Source organism: Sphaerodactylus townsendi, linkage group LG05 (assembly GCF_021028975.2).
Source record: "Sphaerodactylus townsendi isolate TG3544 linkage group LG05, MPM_Stown_v2.3, whole genome shotgun sequence".
Classification (NCBI taxonomy): Eukaryota; Metazoa; Chordata; class Lepidosauria; order Squamata; family Sphaerodactylidae; genus Sphaerodactylus; species Sphaerodactylus townsendi.
The window spans coordinates 41,786,785-41,812,629 of record NC_059429.1 but is presented as its reverse complement, the minus strand read 5'-3'; the positions used below and the strand labels follow the sequence as shown (position 1 = coordinate 41,812,629).

At 41.1% G+C, this 25,845-nt stretch overlaps 1 protein-coding gene across 1 annotated transcript in view; it reads left to right on the top strand.

Annotated features, from left to right (window-relative positions):
• The window catches only part of DPYD (dihydropyrimidine dehydrogenase), a 652,845-nt gene that overhangs the window by 168,383 nt on the left and 458,617 nt on the right, over positions 1-25,845 (top strand). The window contains exon 4 of the mRNA XM_048497540.1: positions 12,890-12,977. Coding sequence (XP_048353497.1) covers positions 12,890-12,977 — 88 coding nt within the window. The remainder of the gene's footprint in view (positions 1-12,889; positions 12,978-25,845) is intronic.

Genomic DNA, 25,845 nt, shown 5'->3' with positions numbered 1-25,845 from the left:
GTGCATTCTGCATGGGTGAACTGACCAGGTATTGTCACTCAGAACTTGTTTCTTCTGTATAATAATTAGATTATTGGAGTTCATTTTCACTATCATGATTTTTGATTCATCCCTTATAATGCCTCTGCATTTAGCACTTCTGTTTGGGTAATCACATTTAATTTGATTCACTCGGATCCACAGCAGGTTTATTAGAAAAATACAGATTACAGAGCATAATGATGTCTGATGGATTTTGGTTTGCTGATTGTTATGCGAGTCAGATATATGAAGAATGCAAAGGTATTGCAAGTGCCGCATAAATGTGGCTGATAAACTTAATCCTTGCAAAGAAAGCTAGGTGTATTAGTCTTTATTACTGATCACGAGTTCTGTGGTCAAAATATATACCATAGAATATATGCCATATTCTAAAGTTTGAGGGTAGTTTTCAGCTTTTTAGGCAATGGCTTTTTTTGCACAGAACATTTAATGCTTCTATTTTCATCTTCAAGACGTTTTATTTGTGTTGTGTGTAAACAGCCCTTGAGAGCTTCCATTGAGAATTTTGTGCTGTTGACATCACACATTCCAAATACTCATAGTATCTGGACATACACCATTTATTTTATTCTTGCCTGAGACTCTTGCCAGACAGTAGCAACTTGTAATCTCCTTCCCTCCTGGGCAGAAAGCTACCTGGGAAGCTGGTAGTTGCTTACCTTCTGAGTGAGCAACCAGCTCTCTAGTATGGCTAGGAGCCTTGAATGACAGAATTACCAACCCACGGTACCATATTATGTTGCTTGAATAGTGAGGGAATAAGAACAGCATGGGGAAGGGGCAGAATCTACTGGGAAGAACTGCATGAGCATCAGAGTCCAAGGTTATAATGGTGATGTCTGGTTATTTGACTCACATTTTACCAGAGTTCTCCACACAAAGTTCAGTTAATAACTCAGAACTTCAAAATATACTTACAAGTTAATGAAAAGTAACATGTCACAGCTAAAAATAGCAAAGCCACCAAAGTATCACAGTCTGTCACCATAACACTAAAACTTTGCTGTACAAATATATCTTCAACCACAAGATAGATAGTAAAAGTTCTGTGTGCCTAATATCAGGTATTTCTTTGGCTGTTTCATTTTCAGCCAATCTGTATTCAAGGGCAACTCAGTACACCATGTATTACAGTAGTTTAGGGGGTGTGTGTGTGTGTGTGTGTGTGTGTGTGTGTGTGTGTGTGTGTGTGAGAGAGAGAGAGAGAGAGAGAGAGAGAGAGAGAGAAGTGCTATCAAGTCACTTCTGACTCATGGCGACCATATGTATCAGTGTCCTACTTACCATTAACAGCCTTGCTCAGATCTTGCAAACTAAGGGCCATGGCTTCCTTTATTGAGCAGCTTTGGACTTTCCATTTGCATCAATTAATTCAATGAAGCCCAGAATAGCAAACAAAGTGATAGATTCCAGGGACAGGTTTATTTTTCTCATCAGTTGTTTTTGAAGACTTGGTCATTGTAGAGATGTCAACCTCCAGGGGAGACTTGGAGATCTCCTGCTATTACAACTGATCTCCAGACAATAGATACCAGTTCCCCTGGATAAAATGTTTGCTTTGGAGGGGAGACTCTATGGCATTATAGCCTGATGGTCCCTCACAACCCCAAAACCAATCCTCCCCAGACTCTACACAGCAAATCTTGTATTTCCCAACTCAGAGCTGGCAACACTATCACCAGTGTCATGGTACTGATTTGGGGGAAAGATGGGATGCTGGAAAGATGGGATGCTGGCCACACCCCTTCTTTTTGGTTTTTTAAATTCCATATATTTCCAGAACAGTGTAGGAGATACTAGTTAAATGTCAATGCCACAACAGACAAGATGTTAGGAATTCCATTGTACAGAGCATCTGACATGCACAGGACATCAATTCAGGTCAGGACCATGGTATGGAAAAAACATACAGGTCATACATACACCAGGCCCTTCTGAACTTCCATGTTCGTCCAACAGGGACAGAACAATAAGATGATATTCTATGACAAGCTTTATTGGCAGGCCTGAGCAGCTAAGAGACTCTCTGTTGCTGAATGCCCACCATCTTCTCCTTCTCCTTCTTCTCTGTTCTTTTTTTTTCACCTGCTCCCAACATATCACCCAGGAGCTGGGACTGATTCAGTTTTCTTTCAGACAAAAATTTACAATCTAATTGACTCAAAAAAGTGAATTACAGAAACTGCTTCTCCCTCCCCCAGTTTCTTCATTTTCACTTCCACTAATGTCATCTACCTGTTTGCAAATGTGATTTCTGAGGGACCAAAGCACAGTGCAGTGGTTTCCATAGCACAATAATAGTATTTTCAATGATTCATGGTACCAGTGAAATGAAACATCTTGGCTTCACTTGGTTCCACAGAACTGGAATGTAACATGCAGCCCAAAAATAATAACATTGTTCAAATACATTACCAATGCCAGTTAAATTTTGCAAGAAGTTTTGAAATAATATATATTTGGGGTTTGTACATGTAATTATTGTATGTATGTGCATTAAGTTTATTTTTATTTGGGTGCTTCTTTTTCTTATTTCTCAGGAAATTCCCCTGAAACAGTTCACAAAACAGAAGTATAAGATAATAATTAAAAATCTGTTATTAAAAACATAAATTCCACAGATAGCACACACACAATATCAACCAAGGATCTTCTAATTTGGAAGATGTGCTTTTAAAAATGAAAAACATGATATTTCTAGCCCTGTGCCATGTTATTACAAGGCAAGATGAGGTATTTTTCATTTCTTTGAAGTGTGGAGTGGTAGTAGATTTAAGTAGTAAAACTCTGCCCTTGATGGAATTGGCTATGATCAGATTAGTTGCTGTAGGGTTTTCTAAGACCTCCTATACCACCTAAGGTATTATTCTTACAAATGCCCCAGGCTTTGAGACACCAGACATGCACTGAAAAGTTCTTCTCATTGAATATCTGTGCACTTATTCATTTTTAAGAAGAGGCAGTGCTCCAGGTTACTTTCTTTCTCCACCTCCCATTGATTTAACTCTGGCTCCGTATGAGTCAGAGAGAGGCAATACCTCAGGGAAGAAGCTTCTTTAGAGTCACCATGCTCCTATGAATAAAATAAATAAATAAAAACACTTGGGAGAGTATACGGCTGGGAAGCTGTTGAAGAGAACAGTAGAATTTAGGCAAGAGACATCTGATATATGAAAGGGCAGAATAGTGGCTGGAGGGAAAGTAAATGCAAAGGTAGTTCAAGGCTATGTAAGGGAAAGTATGGTTTTTGAGGGTTCTTGGGGGAAGAATAGAAGCTGGATTCTGACAGACAAATGCTTGGCATTGAGAGGAAAAAGGAAGTACTTGAGCTGCCTTGGTACACTGCTCTCCAAATTTTCTTATATTTCCTGCATCTTTTTGGCTCTACTTCTTTCCTGTTTTTACATTTTCCACACTTCCACACTTCTCATTTCCGTACTTCTCATTCATCTGATAAGTGAAAAAGTATATTATATGATCTTTCTGTGATCAAGATGCCAGATTTCATTTTCTCAATGTTAGCTGGTTTTATATATCAAGAACTGTGGGTAAAGGTGGGGAGGAATTGCAAGTATATCTAAGCCCTCAACAACATTTCATGATTAAAGGTCACTACTCCAAAGCTCAAATGGTCAGTGATAATAAAGCTATTAAAATCCGTCCTGGAGATCACTGGTTTAGAGTGTGTTGGCCTTGAGTGGTTGGCCGCGGAGAGGTTGGCGGTCCTTCTGGTGTACAGCATGGCTAGTGCACCAGGGGACAGCCTTCTGCGGCTGCTGGAGGTGGAGGCAGACTGGGCGTTGCAGTTCCCTAGACTTATTGTCCTGGGTGACTTCAACGTCCATGTCATGTGCAGTAGCTGCAGATCTGGTGTCATCCATGGCAACACTGGGCCTCTCCTTGATAAGTTCTGGCCCCACTCATGAGGCTGGCCACACACTGGATTTGGTCTTTGGGTCAGGGGTTGATATGGTTGTATCCTTTATTGATAGAGTGCCATGGTCCAACCATTATGCCCTGAAGGTTCGGATGGACCTGCCGCACCACCCCTGTCTAGGCAAAGGGCTGATTTATGTCCAGCCGCAGAGACTTATGGATCCAATTGGTTTCCTGAATGCTCTGCGGGATCCTGAACCCACCGGCACACTCAATTAGAAGATGGCGAGCTGGAATTCTCCGATGCCATTGAGGTTGTTGCCCCCCAGCGCCCTCTGTGCCCCTGTGTTCGGCAAGCTCCGTGGTATACCGAAGAGCTGCGCCAGATGAAACGGGGACTCAGACGTCTACAGCGAGTGTGGAGGAAATCTCGTGATGAAGCAGTGCGAGCACCCTATAGGACGTTTATGAAAGCCTGTGAAATGGTGATGAAGGAGGCGAAGAGAGCATTCTTCTCCTCCTCTCTTGCATCTGCTAGCTCTCGCCCGGCACAATTGTTTCGTATAATTCGATCCTTAACCTCCTTATCAGAGGGTTTTATAAATCATCAATTGGCTGTGAGGCTTTTATGAGCTTTTTTGCAGATAAAATCGTGTTGTTCCGCCAGGATCTTCCTACCACTTTGGCTACAATTAGTGAACTGGAGGCTCCCTTGCCATCTTCAGGCCCTTGTCTGGCCAAGTTTTCCGTGCTCTCCGAAGCCGCTGTTGACAGGGCCTTGGCTGCTGTTAGACCTACTACCTGTCCTCTGGATCTGTGCCACTCCTGGCTTATCAAAACCTGCTGGGAGGAGCTGACACCCCCCCTGTTGAAGATCATCAATGACTCTATTAAGCAAGGAGTCTTGAAAGACCGTTAGATTCTGGAGATCTGGCTGATTACCGCCCCGTTTCGAATCTTTCGTTTCTGGGGAAGGTAATTGAGAGATTGATGTTAGAGCAGCTTCAGAGTTTCATCAGCTTTCAATCGCTTCCAGTCTGGCTTCCGTGCTGGGCATGGGACAGAGACTGTTCTCGTCGCTGACACAGATACACTCCGTATGCAACTTGACTGAGGCGGATCGGCGCTGCTGGTGTTATTAGATCTCACCGCAGTGTTTGACATGGTGTTATTAGATCTCACCGCAGTGTTTGACATGGTTGACCACAATCTTTTGACCAGCTGCCTGGCCGCCTCTGGGGTTCAGGACATTGTTCTCCAGTGGATTGTCTCATTCCTCCAGGGTCGGAGACAGCAAGTGTGGTGTGGGGACCAAGCTTCCCAGGGGTGCCCACTTCACTTCTCATTCATCTATATGCGACCCCCTTGCTCAGTTGGTACGGAGCTTTGGGCTGATCTGTCACCAGTACGCTGATGACACTCAGCTCATTCTGTTGATGGAGGGGGGAGCAGCCACTGCCCCTGTGGCTCTACAACATTGTTTGGAAGCAATCGCTGGTTGGTTGAAGCAGAGCAAGTTAAAACTTAATCCATCGAAGACGGATATCCTCTGGCTTGGTCGCGAGGGGGAGGTTGGGAATTTCCAGCTGCTGGAGTGGGAGGGGGTTTCATTGGTGCCGACCTCCCCCATTCGCAGTCTGGGGGTCCACCTGGATTCGTCTTTTTCAGTGGAGACCCAGGTGGCCTATATAACCCGGATTGCGTTTTTCATCTTCGTCAGGCCCGGCGGTTTTCTCCCTTCCTCTCCCACGCAGACCTAAGCACTGTGATCCATGCAATGGTCGCCTCCAGGTTAGACTATTGTAACTCGCTTTACGCGGGCCTTCCCTTGCCTTCCCTGATCCGGAAGTTAAAACTGGTCCAACATGCGGTGGCTCGCCTGCTTACAGGGGGCGCCTTTCAAGACCACATTCAGCCTGTGCTGCATCACCTGCATTGGCTCCCAGTTGAATTCTGAATCCTCTTCAAGGTGTGGGTGTTGATCTTTAAGGCCTTACGCGGCCTGGGACCTTCGTACCTTCAGGACCACATTACCCCATATGTTCCTACTCGGCCTCTGCGGAACGTAGAGGCCAATCTACTGGTAGTCCCTGGCCCCTCGATGATGCGACTGGCCTCCAGTCGGGCCAGCCCTGGCCCCGGTCTGTGAAACACTCTTCCTCCAGCTATCCGGGCCCTGCGGGACCTCGATGATTTCTGCAGGGCCTGTAAGTGAGTTGCTCCATCGGGCCTTTGGAGAGACCAGTCACTGAATTGTGCCCCGTCTGATCTCCTGTTTGGGGGTCCCTTCACATCTTCAGGACCCACCATGCCCCCCTCCTCCATGTTAGGAAGATTTTAAGTAAAGGTTTTGTGGGATGCCAATTTAGTGTAGCAATCGCTGTTTTTAATTAATATTTTAGAGTTTATGGGGCTGAGTTCTTAATGTTAGGTATTATTTATTTGTTGTTACCTACTCGCTCCTCTTGTTAATGATATTTTATGCCGATTAGGTTGTACACCGCCCAGAGCCCTCTGGGGATGGGGCGGTATACTAAATTTAATAATAATAATAATAATAATAATAATAATAATAATAATAATAATAATAATAATAATAATAATAATAATAATAATAATAATAATAATAATAGGCCATCAAATCCATATATTAAAAATAGCACAATGGGACAATACCAGCAAGTGTGTCCTATTTGAATAACAGTTGTTTTTTTTTAAACCAACCAACCAAAGAAGCCTGGATAAGCACGCATTATACTTTGGCCAGAAGACTGGGAGAGGAGCCCTGTGCAGAAGACTGCTCCTGAATTAATACTCTGAAAGGGAGAGCAAGCATGTGTTCGCTGGACCCACCTCTGTCTCCACATGTTTGCCAGCTCATGAGCACAGTGTGTGCACACAGAAGCAGCATCCGTGCTAGGGTTACTAGGCTGCAAGTGATGGCTGGAGATCTCTTATTACAGCTGATTTCCAGTCAACAGAAATCAGTTCATCTGGCGAAAATGGCTACTTGGGAGGAGGAATCTATGGAATTATACTCTATTGAAGTCCCTTCCCCTCCTCAGATTTCAACCCCAAAATCTCCAGGTATTTCCTAACCCAGAGCTGACAGTCCTAGTCTACACGAATGCTTCCTCTCTCCCTGTGACTGAGGATGCTGCTTTCCAAGTGTTGCAGATTAAAGAGTGGGGAACATCATACAGGTGAACACTGCCCATGCATATAGTCACCATTCTCAAGCCAGCGATCACACAGAGGTGGAACCAGTGTTTTCATGGCCACTATCTTTCTCTGTACATTCAGTCAACACATCTCCATGTCATGTATAGAGGTCATGTGTAGAGGACTAATAACACCACCCAATTCTTGTAATATATCATTTAATGGTCTTGGGACAGCCACATTTAGGTTGCTTTCTCTGTATAATACATTTTCTGCCATAAGCTTCTGGTATCATTTTATGCTGTTCAGCAAGTAATAGGGGAAACAAAAAGTTACGTGATAATTTGTTTGCATCCCTCTGTTTTGACTTTAGATTTCGTTTCCCTTGATGTCAAGGCAGGTGCAGTAGGAAAATTACTGAGCCTATTTTTAGATTTGTAATAAATCTATACCTGGACTGTATGACTGATCATGTTTCATGTACTATTATTTGCATACACAGATTAGCATCTTAGTGGACATGGAGAAAAACAATACATCCCACTAAGAAATATATATATTATTGGACATCTGCTGTCTGCACCTTCTCTCTGTAGTCTTGTCAACAAAGCTGTTCTGCGCTAGCTGTTTGAGATTATGTGGACAGTATGTGGCATTATCCCATGGGGAACTAGAGAGTACGTGGTGAAGTTCTAATTTTTTTTCTTCTGGTGGAAGATGAAGAGGAACGGGGAATGTATGTTTAGTAGCTCTTGCTCTCTCCAGTCATGTGCTGCCTCTCTTCAGGTTCCCTGCTGTCTGTTTCTGCCACTGAAGTTATAGACACAGTAAAGGTTCCAGATGAAAGGGAACTGCTGCTCTGAAGTCAGAGGCGAACAACCCCTGGCATAAAAAATAAAACACCAAGGTGGTTGGAAATACTCTCCTCCTTCTGCTACTTCTGTTCACATGCTTGTACAAGTGTGGAAAAGTCCAAGCAGCCAGAAGGCTGCTTGCTTGACAAAACTCGGCAATGAAGTACAAAGCTCAAATATAGTTCTTCATTCTCCCACCTCTTGTTAAAATTAATTATATGATATATTTGTGTGGTTATTACATGTGAAATAATTGTTTCAGTACTCTTACCAATGGCAAAGACAATTAATTCAGAATTGTGGGTCTTGGATTTATAAGCTGATGTAGGCAATTCCTAGTTTATAGCAGTCTTCACAAAATTTTGTGCAGCAACTCATAAAATACGTCAGTTGCTTGAATTACTTGAGTTTCAAGTAAATCTTTTTTTTGTTCATTTTAAGCTTAAGATTTTAATGTTTATTACAGTTTACTTTCAATATTTTACAAATGATGTATTAAACTATGCTGGTGTCTAACTGCATAATAATAAATTAAACTTTTAGTTTACAGTATTATATTCCTATTGCAGTTTTGTGCTTCTTCTTTCAAGACATGACCTAATCATATTGTTGTATACAATGTAAATATTTCCCATCATTTGTGATTATTGCCAATTGTGAGTATTAGCAGCTTTGCCCACTAACACTAGGAAGATTTGTTCTCATTTGATCTTGCTGTTTTTGACCATGCCAAAGTTTCAGTAGCTTCCCTTCCAAGACTGCAAAAACAGTCATTGTTGAGTAGCAGTTGTCTCCTTTTGTAGCCAGAAATGAAATTTCACTAGCCTTATCAAACCATTTTTGGCATTCCCAAAAATTCCTGACAAGTCTTACCTAAATTGAAACTTCCAAATTAACTTTAAATTGCTATTTAGTTGACATCAAAGGCTAACTGAAAAGTCATTGACCTTTGCATTGCACCTTTGAAAGAGATATGAGAATGAGGTGGGTGGAGCAAGTTAACTGGCCAAGGAAAGAAATGTTAGCTGCCATCTATTTTGTTATTGTAGGAGCAGTTGTGGATCTCCATTGCACTTTTAAAACTGATAGGTCTTTTTCATGTGTTTCCATTTGACTCTGGAGAGGTCGACATGAATCTGATTTAGAAGATAAGGTGTATTGGTTCTGTTTCTCCTTACCCCCTTGATTTTCCTTCTCTTCCTCATAAAAATATTTTGTTATTAAAATGTCACTTCATCAGTGTGATTGGTATTTACAGATTAGACAATATGTGTGGATGATTTCTATTGTAACAGCGATAGAAGCAGAAGGTTGCACACCTAGTATTAGAATTATGGTTTCCCACATGGTAGCTTATACACTGGCATGAAGAATATGATGGAGAAGCAAGGAGGGATCTCTTTTGACCACCAGAAATCCTGTTTGGTATATAGCAGGAGCTATGTGAGAAAAAGAGACAAGAGCTGTAGTGAAGAACGTAATTAGGTGAGATAGAGTAAAAATAGGATCCAACTGAATACCTTGCCTACTTTTTAAATGGGTTTCAGTTCAAACATATAACATTGAAGTTAGTTGGAGAAGTAAAAGAAGACCTCTGAATATGAACTTTAAAAAAGTGTACTTCACTTTGAAGTTCACATCATTACATGGGGCAATTTATGTACAATTGTGGTTTTCAGTAATTATTGGCATGTTCCCCCTAAGTACAGAACTATGTCTGTGCTTTTCTTGTAGTATCAATCATTTAAATCCATTTAGGTAATAACGTTCTGGCATGCTTTTTTGCCTTCCTATTTGCTGCTTTATTGCCTGGTTCTTTGGAATGCTGTACTTTTTTGCAGGGGGGGGGTTGGTACAGTAAATGCACTCTGTAATATGTCTTATGGCATGGTCAAAGGATAATTTATTGTCAAATAGAAAAAAATAGGTCAACACTAATGTCACTTGATGATCTACCCCCCCAAGTTTAATAAAACATCTCACCAGCATGCATCCTGCACAGCGGTTGATATTTTATTACAACTGCAGTACCTGGGCTATAGCAGTAGTGTAATTACTGAGCTGTCAGAGTGATAAGTGGGATTAATGGCAGGCTGATGCACTTTAGTCTGCAGAGAGCGCTGAGAATTGGAAGATGCTGTTGCCAGAAGAGTCTGTCTATTCTGGCATATTCACGACACTCCCACCCCATCTCCCTCCCTCTCCCACCCAATGCCACAAATTCAAGTTTGCATTGCCCTGCCTCATTAACATTTGACATTTTCAACAGCTGTTATTCGTGAGCCTGCTCAATAATAAAAAAGGAGAGATAATATATTATTTGGTAAAAGATGCATAATGACAACACTTAATAATCTATACATGCTCTAGACCACTTAATATGGCTTCCTGGTCAATTCTTAACATGAGATGTTTCTTCTCAGGTTGAAATTTAAGACATTCACTTGATATGATGTTTTTGCCTCTCTAGCTGTCACATTTAAAATAGTCATAGTGTATTCAACTTCCACTTTGTAGGAAAGGTACCAAAAAAGCACCCACACAATAATTATTTTTTAACATCTTTTTCCACATTTGGACAGTCCTCTCTGTAGTCAAAACCTCACGTTCTTTCATGACAATGAAATCTACTCAAAAGGTGTCCCTTTACTTCCAATTTAAGTCAGATCCAATAAGGAACAACATGAATTAAAGTTGTAGGTGAGTGTGTTGGCCCAAAGTAAAGTTCAATAACAAAAGCCTTTCATTAATACAAGAGTTTTATGTACAGCTTACCACTTTATGACACAGAGTGGTAAGCTGCAGTGTTCTTTGCTCATGACATGAGTTCGATCTTGACAGAAGTCGGATTCAGGTAGCCTGCTCAAGGTTGACTCAAAACCCCATCCGGGGGTGGGGGTCACAAAACAGTTTGGAGGAGCAGTGCAAGGCTGCACCAGTGGATTTGTTCTCCCTGGGGCACTTACCCTAGTGGAGGGGCAGAGATGCTGGTGTGTGGCCGCCACTGACCCTGTCAACACAGCAGGGATGTTCCAGAGGCATTTTCAGGGTGGAGCCAATGTTAGTTGGCTTCCACCCCAGTTTAGCACAGAACTCTGCCACAATCCAGGGCTCTGACTTGCATCACCCTTCAGGTGGCGTAAGTCCCTGTAGCCCTATGGAGAACTTTTCAGCAGTGGGGAGGTTTTTTGAAAAATTCTGCCTCCCTGCGCCGCCGGAAAGCCCTCTGGAGGCAACAGGGCAGTGTGGCAAAGGTGCTGTCCCCAGCTGACCAGAGCTGTGGATGGGGCTGCCTGCTCTTATCCTTCCAAAGATGGTTAAATAAGTACTCATCTTGCTGCGGATAAAGTGTAGACAACTGGAGACAGCGATGACAACAAACCACCCTGTTAGCATAGTCTGCCTAGTAAATGCCATGGTGTGATACCACTGCATGGGTCAGTAATGACCTAGTTGTTGCACAAGGGACTATCTTTACCCTTTTTCACCTTCGTGTGTAGATTAAGTATTCTGTCAGCAATATGTGATTCAGCCAGCAATATGTGATTCAAGTCTATTGCCCAGTTTTCTTAAAAAAAACAAACCTCTATTTCATGACCCCCTTAATGTTAAAAAATCTTCTGTGGGTTCCTTGACAAGATTCACCAGAGAATCAGACATCAAATTGAGAACACAGTTTATAGTAGTAGTAGCAGTAGCAGTAGCAGTAGCACATTACTGTATATAAAGCATGGTAAGTATTTGAAGTGCTTCACCTCTCTAGTGAAGTGCTTCACTATTTCACTAATCTTTACAAGAGGTAGCACAGATAGTATATGGTCTCCATTTTCCAGGTTTGAAAGGTGAAGGTGAGTAATGGATTGCCTGAAGCCACCCAAGGACTTTGTGACTGATGTCTCAGCTCACACATTCTTCCTCGGTGTTTGAAAGAAAACTTAGTTCAGAGAGAAGGGGCTTCTCATTTGATAAATAATTCAAACACACCAAATGGAGAACAATTTTTTGTTGCTTTTCTTGTTTCAGTATCCATCTGCACATCGTTGGGTACTGTGATCTCGTGCTGTAGAAATAATTCAAGACTGAATTATGGCCACAAAAAGAAAGCCTATTGCAAATGTGCAACAGTTATAGATCCAAACATTTGTAGAGGCAGACAATATGTTTGGAATGGTCTTGTAGAGGCATTTGTTGCCCACTCTGTTCATGGTTTTGGTGGGTTTTTTTAAAAAAAAATAATATTGAAAAGTCTGTAGAAGCTGTTGGATTGATCTAGGACAGAATTCATCAATAGTTCCTCTGTCGCATTTTTTTTTTATGAACAGACAATTGAACACACTTATGGCCTGTCACCCAGCTTTAGGATTTTTTTTTATTTCCCTTTTTCTCATCTTGATGTTAATCCTCCTTTGTCAGCTTTTCAAACTTTTATTAGCCGTTGACCTGTCAGGTTCTCTGTGCAGGCCAATACTTTCACTAATATTTGTCCTGGCTGATGTTAATTATTCTATATTCATTGTAGGGTTTGAATGGTTGGCATTAAATATCCTGAAACTGAAATAGGAAGATATATTTTTTTTAAAAAGAAACAAAGGAAAGTCAAACCCCACCACTTGAAGTATTTTCCTGGTGCACTGAACAATTGCCTATATCTTTCCCCAGGTACCTGAGAAGCTCTAGAGAAGAATACCTCCTTCCACAATTACAGTCACAACACAGAGTTGTCTTTTATGGGTGGCTTGGCTTTGATGTGGTTCTGATTATATTTGCCTCATTTTACCTACTGGGTCATGGGAATAATAGCATTTCTCTAAGGAGCGTTTTCCATCTCTGCCCGAACAGTAAAGCATTATTAATTTTTAGATTGATTAGCTTCTGTCAGGTACATGGAAAAATCGTATGTTGTTGGCAGCATTTTGTGCTGTAAGTCGCTTTAACTCATTTACTTTCTTCCCCAGGTGCTTAAAGTGTGCAGATGCCCCCTGTCAGAAGAGCTGCCCAACTAATCTAGACATCAAGTCATTTATCACAAGTATTGCAAACAAGGTAAAAAAAAGAGAGGGAGAGAGAAAGAAAGAAAAGAGGCTGGTTCACCAAGTCAATGAAACGAAAGAGCAGCAGTTGCTGCATTTCCCTTTGTATGATTGAATTACAGCCCTTATCTTTGTGTGTAGCTTAATGAAATAATGTTTAGAGTGGCTATTATAAAATTTAAAAGACTTTTCTTAATTGCATAATTATTCTTGCTCCTTTCCTGTAGAGATACTGTGCTATGAATGCATAGCTAGTATGTATGTTAACTATGTGGTTTCAAATAATTATATATGTTTTTGTTTCTACAAGTGTTGACTTTTGGAAGGATTTTCTTTACTGATGTACTAATTAAAACAACAACAACAGAGTACGTGCAGAGTGTAGTCACTATAGAACTCTGCTGGGCTACTATCTTTGTGACGCCCCCACCCGTAAAGATAATGTTTGAACACTGCAGAGCTCTGTTGATAAAATAAAATAACCAAACAATTTGGAACTTGAGCCAAAAAGGCCCATGGAGGTGCAAAGCTGAGATTTTCTTTTGTTGACAAATTTTGTTCTTTATACAGTCATCTTGGGTTAAAACCTGATTAATAGGGTCTTGTATAAAGAGAGATTAATATTTTTATTCTAAAAAGATTCCTTTAATGAAAGCCTCTTTTTTTCTTATTCAGAGCAGCTGCCTAGTTGTAAGAATGGTAAAAAGTAGCATCCGCTTCAGATGCTATAGTAGAACTAACAAAGAATAATGCTGAAAACCTGGATTACATATATTTATATTACAGCACAGAATTATGCATTTCTGACGGCCTCTTCAAATGCTCCTTTGCCCTGGGAGTCATTGCTGACATCTTTTCCTTTTTGGCTCATCTTGGGAAATATGGAAACTGATAGATTTATTTGACATTGTTTTTTCCAGAACCTATGAAAGATCCAGCTAGGACCTAGCTTTCTAATTTGTTGGGCTGAATGAAATAAATATAATGGGTTACATCATGGACGTAGGTAAGGGGGGGTTCTCGGGTTTGAACCCCCCCATTCATGTCCGAAGCTCCGCCCACCCGTTTGTGGGTTTTTAAAACATTTTACTGCTTTTTCAGTTGTTTGCCTGCAGGGGGCGCATTGTTTGGGCTAGCAGCACCAAACTTTCAGGGATTGTTCGGAGAACTCTCCTGATGGTACTACCTGGGTTTGGTGAGGTTTGGTTCAGGGGATCCAAAGTTATGGACTCCCAAAGGGGGTGTCCCCATCCTCCATTGCTTCCAATGGGTCCTTTAGAAGATGGGGGCTACACCTTTGAGGGTCCATAACTTTGGACCCCCTGAACCAAACTTCTCCAAACCTGGGATGTATTATCAGGAGAGTCTCTTATTGATACCACCCAGGTTTTGTGAAGTTTGGTCCAGGGAGTCCAAAGCTATGGACTCTCAAAGGGAGTGCCCCATCCTCCATTGTTTTCAATGGGAGCTAATAGAAAATGAAGGCTACATTTTTGAGGGTCCATAACTTTGGACCCCCTGAACCAAACTTCACCAAACCTGGGATGTACTATCAGGAGAGTCCCTATTGATACCATCCAGGTTTTGTGAAGTTTGGTCCAGGGAGTCCAAAGCTATGGACTCCCAAAGGGGAAGCCCCTATCCCCCATTGTTTCCAATGGGAGCTAATAGGAGATGGGGGCTACACCTTTGAGGGTCCATAACTTTGGACCCCCTGAACCAAACTTCACCAAACCTGGTGAAGTCATCAGGAGAGACTCCTAAAGATACCCTGAATGTTTGGTGCTTCTAGGTTAACAATTGCACCCCTGACAGCAGGCACCCCCAAAATTTCCCCAGATTCTCCTTTTAAATCCACTCCCTTCAGCGTGTATTTAAAGGGAGAATCTGAGGCCCTCAGTTTAGAAGAAGAAAAGAAAGAGTTTGGATTTTTATATCCTCCCTTTTCTCTCCCTGCTAGGAGACTCCAAAGGGGCTTACAATCCTCCTTGCCACTTGCCCCTCACGAAAGCAAACAAAATAGCACATGTGAGGTGGGTGGGGCTGAGAGAGAGCTCCGAAAAACTGTGACTAAGCCCCCAAAGGTCACCCAGCTGGCGTGTGTAGAGAGTGCACAGGCTAATCTGAATTCCCCAGACAAGCCTCCCACATTGAAGCTCAAGTGGCAGAGCAGGGAATCAAACCTGGTTCCTCCAGATTAGAATGCACCTGCTCTTAACCACTACGCCACATTGAAAGTGATGCTGTTTCAGGGTGGGGGATAATCCACCCCAAAACAGCATCACTTTCAATGTTGTTTAACTAGGGACCCCAGATTCTCCCTTTAAAGTGGATTTAAAAGGAGAATTTGGTCTCTCTAGTTTAAACACCATTGAAAGTGATGCTGTTTGGGGGTGGATTCCAGCATCACAGCGACTGCCCAGGGGGGGGGGGGCTCAGATTTTGCACCAGGCTCCATTTTCCCTCTATGCCTCTGCCCAGAGGGGAGGGCAGGGCAGGGGAGTCTGCCATCCCTGACCTTGGAGAGCTGCTTTTATAAGCTCTAGGCCAGGGGCGGGGCTTGGGGAGGCGTGGCCTAGGGTGGGTGGGGGTGTGGCCCCCCCGAACCCCCCCTAAAAAATCTATACCTACGTCCCTGGGTTACATTCTTTTCTCTGGTACAAGGAGCCTTCTGTTGATTCAGGAACAACTTCTTGTGTCAGCAGAAGGCTCTTTGTGCTGGAAAAAAATAGTGGTATTAAGGAAAGGCATTTGCAGGATCTGGCTCATTATCTCCCAATTCACTTGGTTCAGCAAGGAAGATGAGTGCCTAAGCTGGAACAAGACCTATTCATGGGGTTGCCTGGAAGAATAAGAGCACCATCCAAATCCTGGAGGGGCCAGGGATGGCACTGCTGTCATGCCATGTCACTATTTCCAGAGGGCAGCACGGAGAGGCAGAAGAAACAAAAAACCTCTCCAGCTGTCCAAAAGCCCTCCAGAGGTTAAAACAGCATTTCCCCAGCCAAAAGGCTGACATAAGTCTGTCCTTCCCATCGCCAGCATTTCTAGGGCAAAAGCCTGGTGGGAGCTGACCAGTGTCAGTTCTGCCTCTGGGAATGTCCCTCGGATACCCCCAGTTGCCCTGGCCTACAAGTTAGGCCAACACAACTCTGGAAGCAATTGCCAGAGGGGGGTCAGGCCCCGCAGACCTCTGTGGTGCACACCCACCTCCCTTCTTGTCCTCCCTGCTGTAAGAGCAACTTATGCCAGCCTGAAGGGCAAATGCGACAGCATGAGCTCATACTACCTCCTATGGCCATTCAGCTCACTCAACTGGATTGGGCTGATGGTGAAGTATGGTCAGATCCTGAGTGCAAACTCAAAAGTGAGTTAATTATTAAGATTATTCACTTGTGACTATGGCAATCCCAGGCAAACTTTGTTAATGTTTGTGTTCACTGGTGCATATTCTCATTTGTCACCGGCACTAGTGAATATTGACAGTCTCTTAGGGGGCCATTTATTCATTCAATTATATATACCTAACCTTTCTTCACAATGGGGACCAGAAGCAACTTGCCTCTTTCTCCATTATACCCTTGTGACAGCCTTGTAAAGTGGGTTGGCCTGAGAGTATGAGACTAGCCCAAGGTCAGCCAACAGGCTTCCATTTGCAGTCTGGGGGGTTTGAATCTGTGTTCCCCAGATACCACACTGACCATTTATTTATTATTTATTTCATTAAATTTCTATATTTCCCTCCCCTCAACACTCTAAATTTCTGCACTCTGGAAACATTAACCTGGGATTTTCAGTATGCAGATGTATACCATATCTTAAACAATCTGTGTGAAGACCATATCTAATCTCCATTCTCCTCTGTTTATCAGCTTGATAATGTAGGTTGTTGCCCATAACTACTTATGTCATAATTAAGCAGTCAGTTTTTAAGTGGCTCCAGAACTATTTGTCTTTTTCCTGCAACAGATTTGCAAATCTGTTTTGTAATTTAGAGTAGGTTGTCACCAAGCACCATTGCTATTCAGCCTTTATTTATTTCAATGAATGGAGCATGAAATTAAAAGTAGACTGTGTACTAAATGCACTTGATAGAATGATCCCTTGATCTCTACAGCCAAGCTTTGAGGGCAGTGTGATTGTGTAGGGTATCTGTGGTTTGATCCATAGATCACACAATGAAGAAAATATATGAAGATGAATGCTATCCATTTATTTATTTCAAATATTTCTTTATCCTACCTTTCTTTTAATACAGTTGGGACTCAAGGCTGATGGCACCCTTACCATGGAAATTTAATGTGTACATGTTTGTTTGCTAATTATATGTTGCATGGAATATGAACAAAAACATTACTTTGTAAATACTGACATGAAATATTTGATTGTTAAACTTTATGCCTAGCAAGCCTAAATTTTGCTGTGATAATCAGTGAACATTAGTACCAGTTCTGATTGCAGGGAGACAGAGGGGTGGACTTTAAATTATGGAGCAACCTTTGCATATATTTACACACATATGAAAAAATATCCAGGCTTATCAAAAGCAAAGCAGTATTCCATGTCCAGAATGTTGACTCTTGGAACTTTAAAAAAAAAATATATATAGTCATGTATTTATTGGATACTTCCGTAAATGCCTTGTAGTGGGGTATGCCACATAGTGGATCCTGGGGAACACTGAAATGCAGCCCCCTCATCATGGCACAATGCCTTGCTAGTTCTGTGGGAAGGGAAGTCAGAATGATTGCCAACTGGTTTCTCAGGAAGTCCATTGGGGAAAAAGAGTTAGAAGCTTCCCACTGGTGGTCAGCAAGGGAAGAGACTCATCAGTTGCCCAGGATCAACATGTAGGTGGCGTAGTCACCCATCTTCTCCCTCTAGGCCTGTTGCATCTGATTGACTCTGATTCACACTGTGAGCACAATCACCCAGAAGAGGAGGTCCATGATCACATGCTGGACATAGTATTTGATCTGCAGTTGCTTGGTGTATACCAGTGCCAGAAGGGCCTTTCAGAAAAAAAAAATCTAAAGATGTTCACCAGCAGCAAGAAAGGTAGCAGAACAAAGCTTCCTAAGTAGTGCTTCCTTCAGAGTTTAAGCTTCTCTCCAGGTTGATGGTGGCAGCGCTGCAGCTGCCTCAGTTTCCCTGAACAGGAGCAGCCAAATGAAAGAGGCTGAGATCCTCTTGGCTACTATTGCTTCCTCAGAGTCCAATTCTAGAAACCTTAAATTATCTGTCCCATTCCTGTAGTAACCATTCATACTGATATTGTGCAGGAATGGATGGGAAGCCCTCAGCTGCCATTCCTTTTGCCTGAAACTTAGGATGTAAAGAGAAAATGATCCTTCTTCTCTCTTAATTCTTCTTCTCTCTTAATTGCATGAATCCTTTTTTATTTAATAGGTTAGGATTTCAGTTCAGTATCTCGCACGTAGGAGGTTCCTGGTTTCTCTAGCTAACAAGAAATTAAGCAGAATTTTCTCTCAGCTCCATATTTTGGATGGTACTGTACTTGAAGTACTTAGCTAGACAACTCCATGGTCTAATTAAGCATATCAGAGCTTTGGTATACATCCTTCTCTTGAAAGTGAGTTTCATTGCAAAGTTCCACTTGACCTAAGGTTAAGGGGCTAATACCAAAATATCTGAAAAGTCTAAGCATGTGACTGTTCGAAGCATGTGTAGATGAGTGGGCACACACACAGAAGGCCAGTATAGGAGGCAGTGCTCGGGATTGTTTGCATGTCACCCATTTCAGTCAGTGCTTCCTCACTAAGGGGGAAGGAAAGCAGAATGACTCTCAGGCATTCATTTAAAGCAGCTGTCATTATAACAGACTATTTTGACAGTGGAGTAGAGCAAATGCATTCTTTTGTCAGGTATTTAAGAGCTTTATTGTGACCAGTTTGTTTTGTTGGGAAACTACTGTAGCAATCATAAAAGGTCAGGGATTCTTGTTCTTTAAACCCTGAGGCATTTTAGATATTTACCGACCTTGCACAATGTAACAAGTTCTACACTGCTTTGCCAGTAGACCTCAACTGGGCATGGATGGGGGTGGAGTGGGGGAGTGTTGTTGTTCTAGGTTGAAAGGGTAATTGAATTGCCAGAGTCAGTGAACCTTGGGCCTCTATGAGTAAAAGATGTCACTTATTTTAGTTGCTACTATGCTACGATTTTAAGATGTTACAGAATCTTCTAGGCCAAAATTTCCTTTAATTCCTTTTCATACAATCAGATTATAGCCTAGCTTTCCAAAGCATGCAAAACTATTCTATTGTGTCTTTCTAGTCAATATTCACAGTAATGTTCACACAGACTGTTGCTATTGTGTACCTCTCAATGGGTGAGACACAACTTTGGATTCCACATACTGTGAACATTTGTTTAAACAAGGGGGGCGACAGGCAACAAGCACGTATTTTGTCACTACACAGACTGTTTGCTACTGAAGATCAGACGTTGCATGTAAAGAAATGATTTTGCTGAGAAGCTTGAAGGTATTCATAATTTATTCATGCCTTCACTGGAGACAGACTCTGCTAAAAAGCAAACGTTTGTTCAGTGGAAAAGAAGCAAGAACAGAAGTGAGCTGCCGGGCACAATCTTCTTGTTTACCTCCTGTTTGTTTCAATGGGGTGTGCTTAATGAATTGGAGTCCATATAATATTCAAGGCTGCCTTGTCCCACACGTGGCTTAAAACTTGGCTTTGGTTGCTTACAAACTAGAAGATTTATTGTGACATGAAGTTTAGTAGAGTGTAGAAATATAAAGGCAGAAAATCATACACGTGCATCCGAACAGAAACATTTAAAAAAATTTTCATCATGTTCAACAAGTAACAATTTCAAAATGAAATTTATTAATATCAACTAAATAAACATTAATTAATATCAACTAAATAAAATGTTCCAAACTTGACTTCTCCTATAGCTTCAAGAAACTAACTTATTCCTATCGTCTACAGTCCTACAAATTCCGTTCTTTACTATATTCCTTGTTGATTACTTGGTTAATCAAGGATACACTAATCTTATAATATATTAAACCAAGATCAAAAACAAAATTATCTAATGTATTGTCGAAGGCTTTCACGGCCGGAATCACTGGAGTGCTGTGTGGTTTCCGGGCTGTATGGCCGTGTTCTAGCAGCATTCTCTCCTGACGTTTCGCCTGCATCTGTGGCTGGCATCTTCAGAGGAGATCAACAGATGCAGGCGAAATCTAAATTTATTACGACCAAAGGTAAACTGATTGGTTACAAAAAATTCATTTTTTGTTTCTATTTTTTTCTTTTGCTGCTCTAATTTTCAGTAGAAACGAAAGATTGAAAAAAATCTTATGCCCCCTCTACCAATTGCTTATAATTATTAGTCTATTTCTAGATATTGATTAAATGACTTCCATATCTTCTCAAATCCTTCAGGAAAGTAGTTTGTCTGTATTTCTAATGTCAATTAATGCATTTTCCCAGCTTTTGCTCCTTGGTGTTTTCTTACTTTTCCATTTTTTTGCGATCTGTATTCTTGCCACTGTTGACAAATACAGAAATAGATTAATATTTTCAATGGGTGCATTATCTTGAAATATACCTAATATATTTAGGCCCAGAATCTTTTGCACTTCAATATGATTTTTTCCAATATTTTTTATCTTTTTACATCTCCACCATAGATGAAAGTGGGAGCCTATCTTTTGTCCACATTTCCAACTGAGTGGGGAATAAGATTTATCTATTTTCACCAATATTTGTGGGGTTAAGTACTAAAGTGTTCTTTTAAATCAATATTTAATGTATACGTTTTATGATTCTTCCATGTTTCTTCCCATTTTGCATATAACATATTTTTTCCAAGATCTTGCACCCATTTTATCATTGTTTCTTTAATGGTCTCTTGTTCAAGCTCTCTCTCAAATAAATGTTTATATATCTTCCTTATCAATTTTTGATTTGATTCCCACCTAATTATATCAAAATCATTATATACTTGCTCAATACCCCTGTCTTGCTGATTGTGTGGAGAGGACAAAATCTACATTAGATGGAAGAAGAGGGCATTTTGGCACATACAGCTTGATTTGGAAGAGGTAAGGAAAGCTGCAGCTGCTGAAATGCCCCCTCTTGTACAATTAGGAAGACTCACAAAATTACCGTTTATGGATGCTTGTAAAAGAATACATGCTATGGAAACAACAAAGAGAGAATTTAGTTCTGCTTCAATACTAGTACTGTGGGTCACCCATTGAACTTGACTGGCAGTAGATTCTAGGCAGCCAAAAAGAAATACATGCTCAGATATCTGCTTGTGTGGCCATGTGTGGGATGGGTGTTAATCCCCAATTTATTTTATCATGAAGCATGATGGATTTTCATGTTTCTGTTTATTATTTTATTAAACATTTCTGCACTGCTTTCCCATGCAAACAGGATTTTTAAGGTACCGGTAGTAAACATCAAATATTTAAACAATTCAACATAAATATTTAAATAAAGTATGTATGTAATAATTAATTAAAATATAAAAATATGCATAAACCAGAATCCAGGGAGTCCTAGAACTTCCCTGGGGGTTTGCCAAGCAAAACAAAAAAGTCTGCACCTTCTCGCAGCAAACAACAGTGGAGGGAGACTTTGCCACTTTCCCTGGCAACAGGTATTAACAATACATCATTTTATTAAAATTCTCTTTAAGACTGAAACTTACTGCAAATTTAAGCCCCTTTAATCACGTATTCTCCCATTGTTATATTTGTATATTATGCCCAAATTTTATGACCCATTTTTCATACATTGTTTCACTTCCTCTTCTGTGTCAAATCTCAGCAAGAGCTTATACATTTCAGCTGCAACATGATCATCATTCATATATAGTTCCACTTCAAATTCATTCTTCAAAAACTCTTGAGTTTTTAAAATCTATTTAAAACTTTCTAGTAACTGTACATGAAAATCAATCACAACATTTCCTTCTACTAATAATTGATCTCTTGATTTCATTTTACATTCCCCTTGTGAGAAGTCTAAAATGTCACAATACCCACTAGTTTTCAAATATAATTTCACATCTAAATAATGCTGCTTGTGGTGATAGGCACCTCGGTGTTTTTGTTTTTGACATTGTCTAGGTTTAAACTTTTCTCATATTCTCAGAATGGCACACCTAATATAATAATTAGAATCTTTATTAACTTTAACTTTATCATACCATAAATAGGCATTCCATCCATATCTCAGATCCACATGCGTAGCTCCCATGGGGACATCTGGGGACAGTTGACCCAGGTGCTTCCCGTGGGAGTCACATGGGGAGCACAAAATCATCCAAGAGCCCCCCCCTCCACCCCCTCTTCTTCCTGATCTCCGGTCTCCTTGCCTGCTTGGTGGTCCTCGTCTTGCTCCCTCACTGTTTCCCTCTATATTTAAAAAACTCACTCAGCGTGGTATTTATTTCTCCACTATCAGTGAACCTTTCCAGTTATAGTGAGTCCCAACTTCATTTTACACAGTTTCCCAGCATCCTCAGGGCATCTGAAAATCACTACTTTTTATTTTGCCCTCATCCTTTTCTCCCTCTCCAAAAAGATATTTTCCCCAAACTGTCCCCCACCATCCTCAGAGCCTGCATGCAAATGAGCCTTCTTCTCATTTGCTCTCATTCACTTTCAGTTTTGATTTTGCCTCATGAGAGAGGGGGGTGAGAAAAGGCTTGGATAGAGCCAGCCGAACCAGGAGAGTGGAGAAGAGATCATACATGCCCTTCTGAAAATTGCATTGGTAAGTTTTAAAAGAAAATAAGGGGAATAATCAAAACAAACAAGGGGAATAATCAAAACAAAAGCTAGTTCGTGGCTTTTACCTGTTTTCTTCCAGCATAAGCACAGTATTATATCTGTGAATTGCATTTGCATGAGATCTTTAATGCACTGAATATGAAAATAATCCCTTTATACGTAATGGTTTAGCACTATAAAACTGCATTATGCAAACAGCACACAAGCAGCATGAATTTTGGAGATGCAGAATCTGAAGAGTTTACAAAACAATCTCATAAATGCTAGACTGCATCCAGCCATGAAACTTGAACAATTGAACCTGCAAAGTTTTAATTAGTAGTTTTTTTATATTGTGCATAAACCATATAGTTAAAAAAATTATGCATATACATGCATGTGATGTAAGTGTTGCATACTTGATTCCACTTGAAAAAGATCTATCTTTAAACCTTCCAGTCTTCCTCTTTGCTATTTTTGTTGCCTGTGGCTATTTTGTTTTTGGTATAGCTTTTGGCATATAATTTTATAATACCGTGTCTCTCAAAGTAAGTGCATAATGTGGTTTTTCACTATAGATAGTGGAATTAATAGTTTGCTAAGGGGTGCAAGTCATATTGTTCCAACCTCCAGATGGTGGCTGGAGATCTCCTGGAATTACAAATGATTTCCAGGTATAGAGATCAGTTCACCAGGAGAAAATGGCAACTTTGTATGGTAGATTTTTCATTGCACTCCACTGAAATCTGTCCTCTCTCTGAATGCCCCTTCCTCACGTTTCACCTTGAAAATCTCCAGGTATTTCCCAGTCTGGAGCAGGCAACCCTAATTCTGCACAATTCAGCATGTTTTAATAATAGCTATATCTTCAATGTTTGTGATGTCTAAATTGTAAACAAAGAAGCCTAGAAGAAAGAGCAGGGGACACAAACACATAGCTGTTCATAATTTTTCTGCATCTGGGATTGTAGAGAGTGATGTGTAGGAATGCTTGGAGTAAACTCCCCACAGTAAACTCCCTGAGGTTCAACAAAAAGGCATAGAGACCAAAGTCTTATGTTGCCTCTTGGCACTGGTATTCAGAGGTTTACTGCCCCTGAATGTGGAAGTTCTGCACAGTTTCAGCACTCAATACATATTTTTTAAGTGCAAGTCAAGAAAGTTGATTCTGAGTTGGTGCCCAAGCAGCCCACAGCAGCTTCTGGCCTTGGCTGCCCAAGCTGATGAATGCTCACCATATAAATTCAAAAGAATACATAACCCCCCCGCCCCCCCCCGGGAAGAACCTTTCAGTCATCCAGGGGTTACTTTGGGCTGCACCCTTAGCAGAGGACTAATTTGCAGTGCTTGGAGTTCTTGTAGATACAAGTGAGAAATAGCCATTCAGAGAAAGAGATGGAAATTCAGGCTTACTTGTACTGTGGCTTATTTGGGCAGGTTTGATATTAATCCAAATTGGCTATTATTTCTGGCAATGCTTGGGAGAAATGCAAAGGAATGAGAGGAGGGTAATAAAACATTTTTCACAGCAGTAATAAAACATTTTGAAAGCATTTTAAGTTGTATGACATTTAAAATACTTTTAAGTATTATAAGTTGTTAAACATTTTGAAAGCATTTTGAAAATGTTGTCAGTTTTTTTAATCTCTGCTGTGTGCCATTGCTATGTTCAGATTTGTGAGTTGACAAATGTCTATAATATGATGGTGGCTTTGAGATGACCTGGTGCAAAAAATCATTCTTTGGCTGTAGTGGGGGAGGATGGCCTTTGGTCATTGTGGGGGAGGGTGGCTGCCCATGGAGGGGCGCACGCAAAACTCTGATTGTGCCCTGGGCTCCATTTTTCATAGCTATGCTTCTGCTCAACTCATATACCTTTTGTGTTTCTGTCTTTTTTTGTTTGTTTGATCACAGTGTATTTAAAGTCTTAACAGTAAAAATGTTCACAAGGAGAAAAAAGGGAGAATTTGAGAAGAGGGTTGTTAAAAAACATCCAGACAAACTGTAAACATTTATTTAAATATATCTGGAGCAGACAACCAGTCAGAGAAGCAGTTGGGCTTTTGGGTGGCCAAAGAATAAATTCAGCCAATGTACCGAGAAACTGAAGAGAACTAAAAGTTTCATCATTTTTTAAAAAAGGATCCAAAGTAGTATCAGGCAATTACAGGCCGGTTCAGGCTAACATCTGCCCTAGGCAAATTAGTAGAAACTGTTATCAAAGATCGGATCATTAGACACATAGAGGAAACAAAGCCTGTTGAGGGAGAATCAGAATGGCTTCTGCATAAAGATATCCTACCTCACCAACCTTTTGGAATTTTTTTAGAAAGTGAACAAGCATGTAGACCAGGGGTAGGGAACCTGCGGCTCTCCAGATGTTCAGGAACTACAATTCCCATCAGCCCCTACCAGCATGGCCAATTGGCCATGCTGGTAGGGGCTGATGGGAATTGTAGTTCCTGAACATCTGGAGAGCCGCAGGTTCCCTACCCCTGATGTAGACAATGGTGACCTGGTAGATATCACATACTTGGATTTTTAAAAGACAACTGACAAGCTCCCTCACAAAAACTCCTGATTAAACTTATTAGTCATGGGATAAGAGGACGCATTCTCTTAACGATTAAAAATTGGTTAAATGACAGGAAGCAAAGAGTAGAAATAAATGGACAGTTCTCACAATGGAGGGAAGTAAGCAGTGAGGACTGAACTTGCTGAGGCTGAGAGGGAAATTTTTAGTGTTGTAGAAATATGTTCAATGGAAGTGTCAAACCAGTGTGCTGCAGTGGTGAAAAAGACAAACTCTATGTTAGGCATTATTAGAAAAGGAATTGATCATCATATCTCGAAAAGGACATTGCAGAGCATGGAAAAGTATAGAAGCTGGGCACCAGCTGCTGAAATTGGACAGGGTGGAGTTGATACCTACAATTAAAACCTGGGGGTGACTCTGGATGCTTCACTTTCTGTGGCGGCCCAGGTTGCCAATCCACTCAGTTTGGCTGTGCCTACAATACAGAGATGTTGCTAGGTGTTGGAGGACTAGGCAATGGTCTAGAATGGAGTTGCCTGCATGGAACCCAGTTTGTTCGGGGCCAAG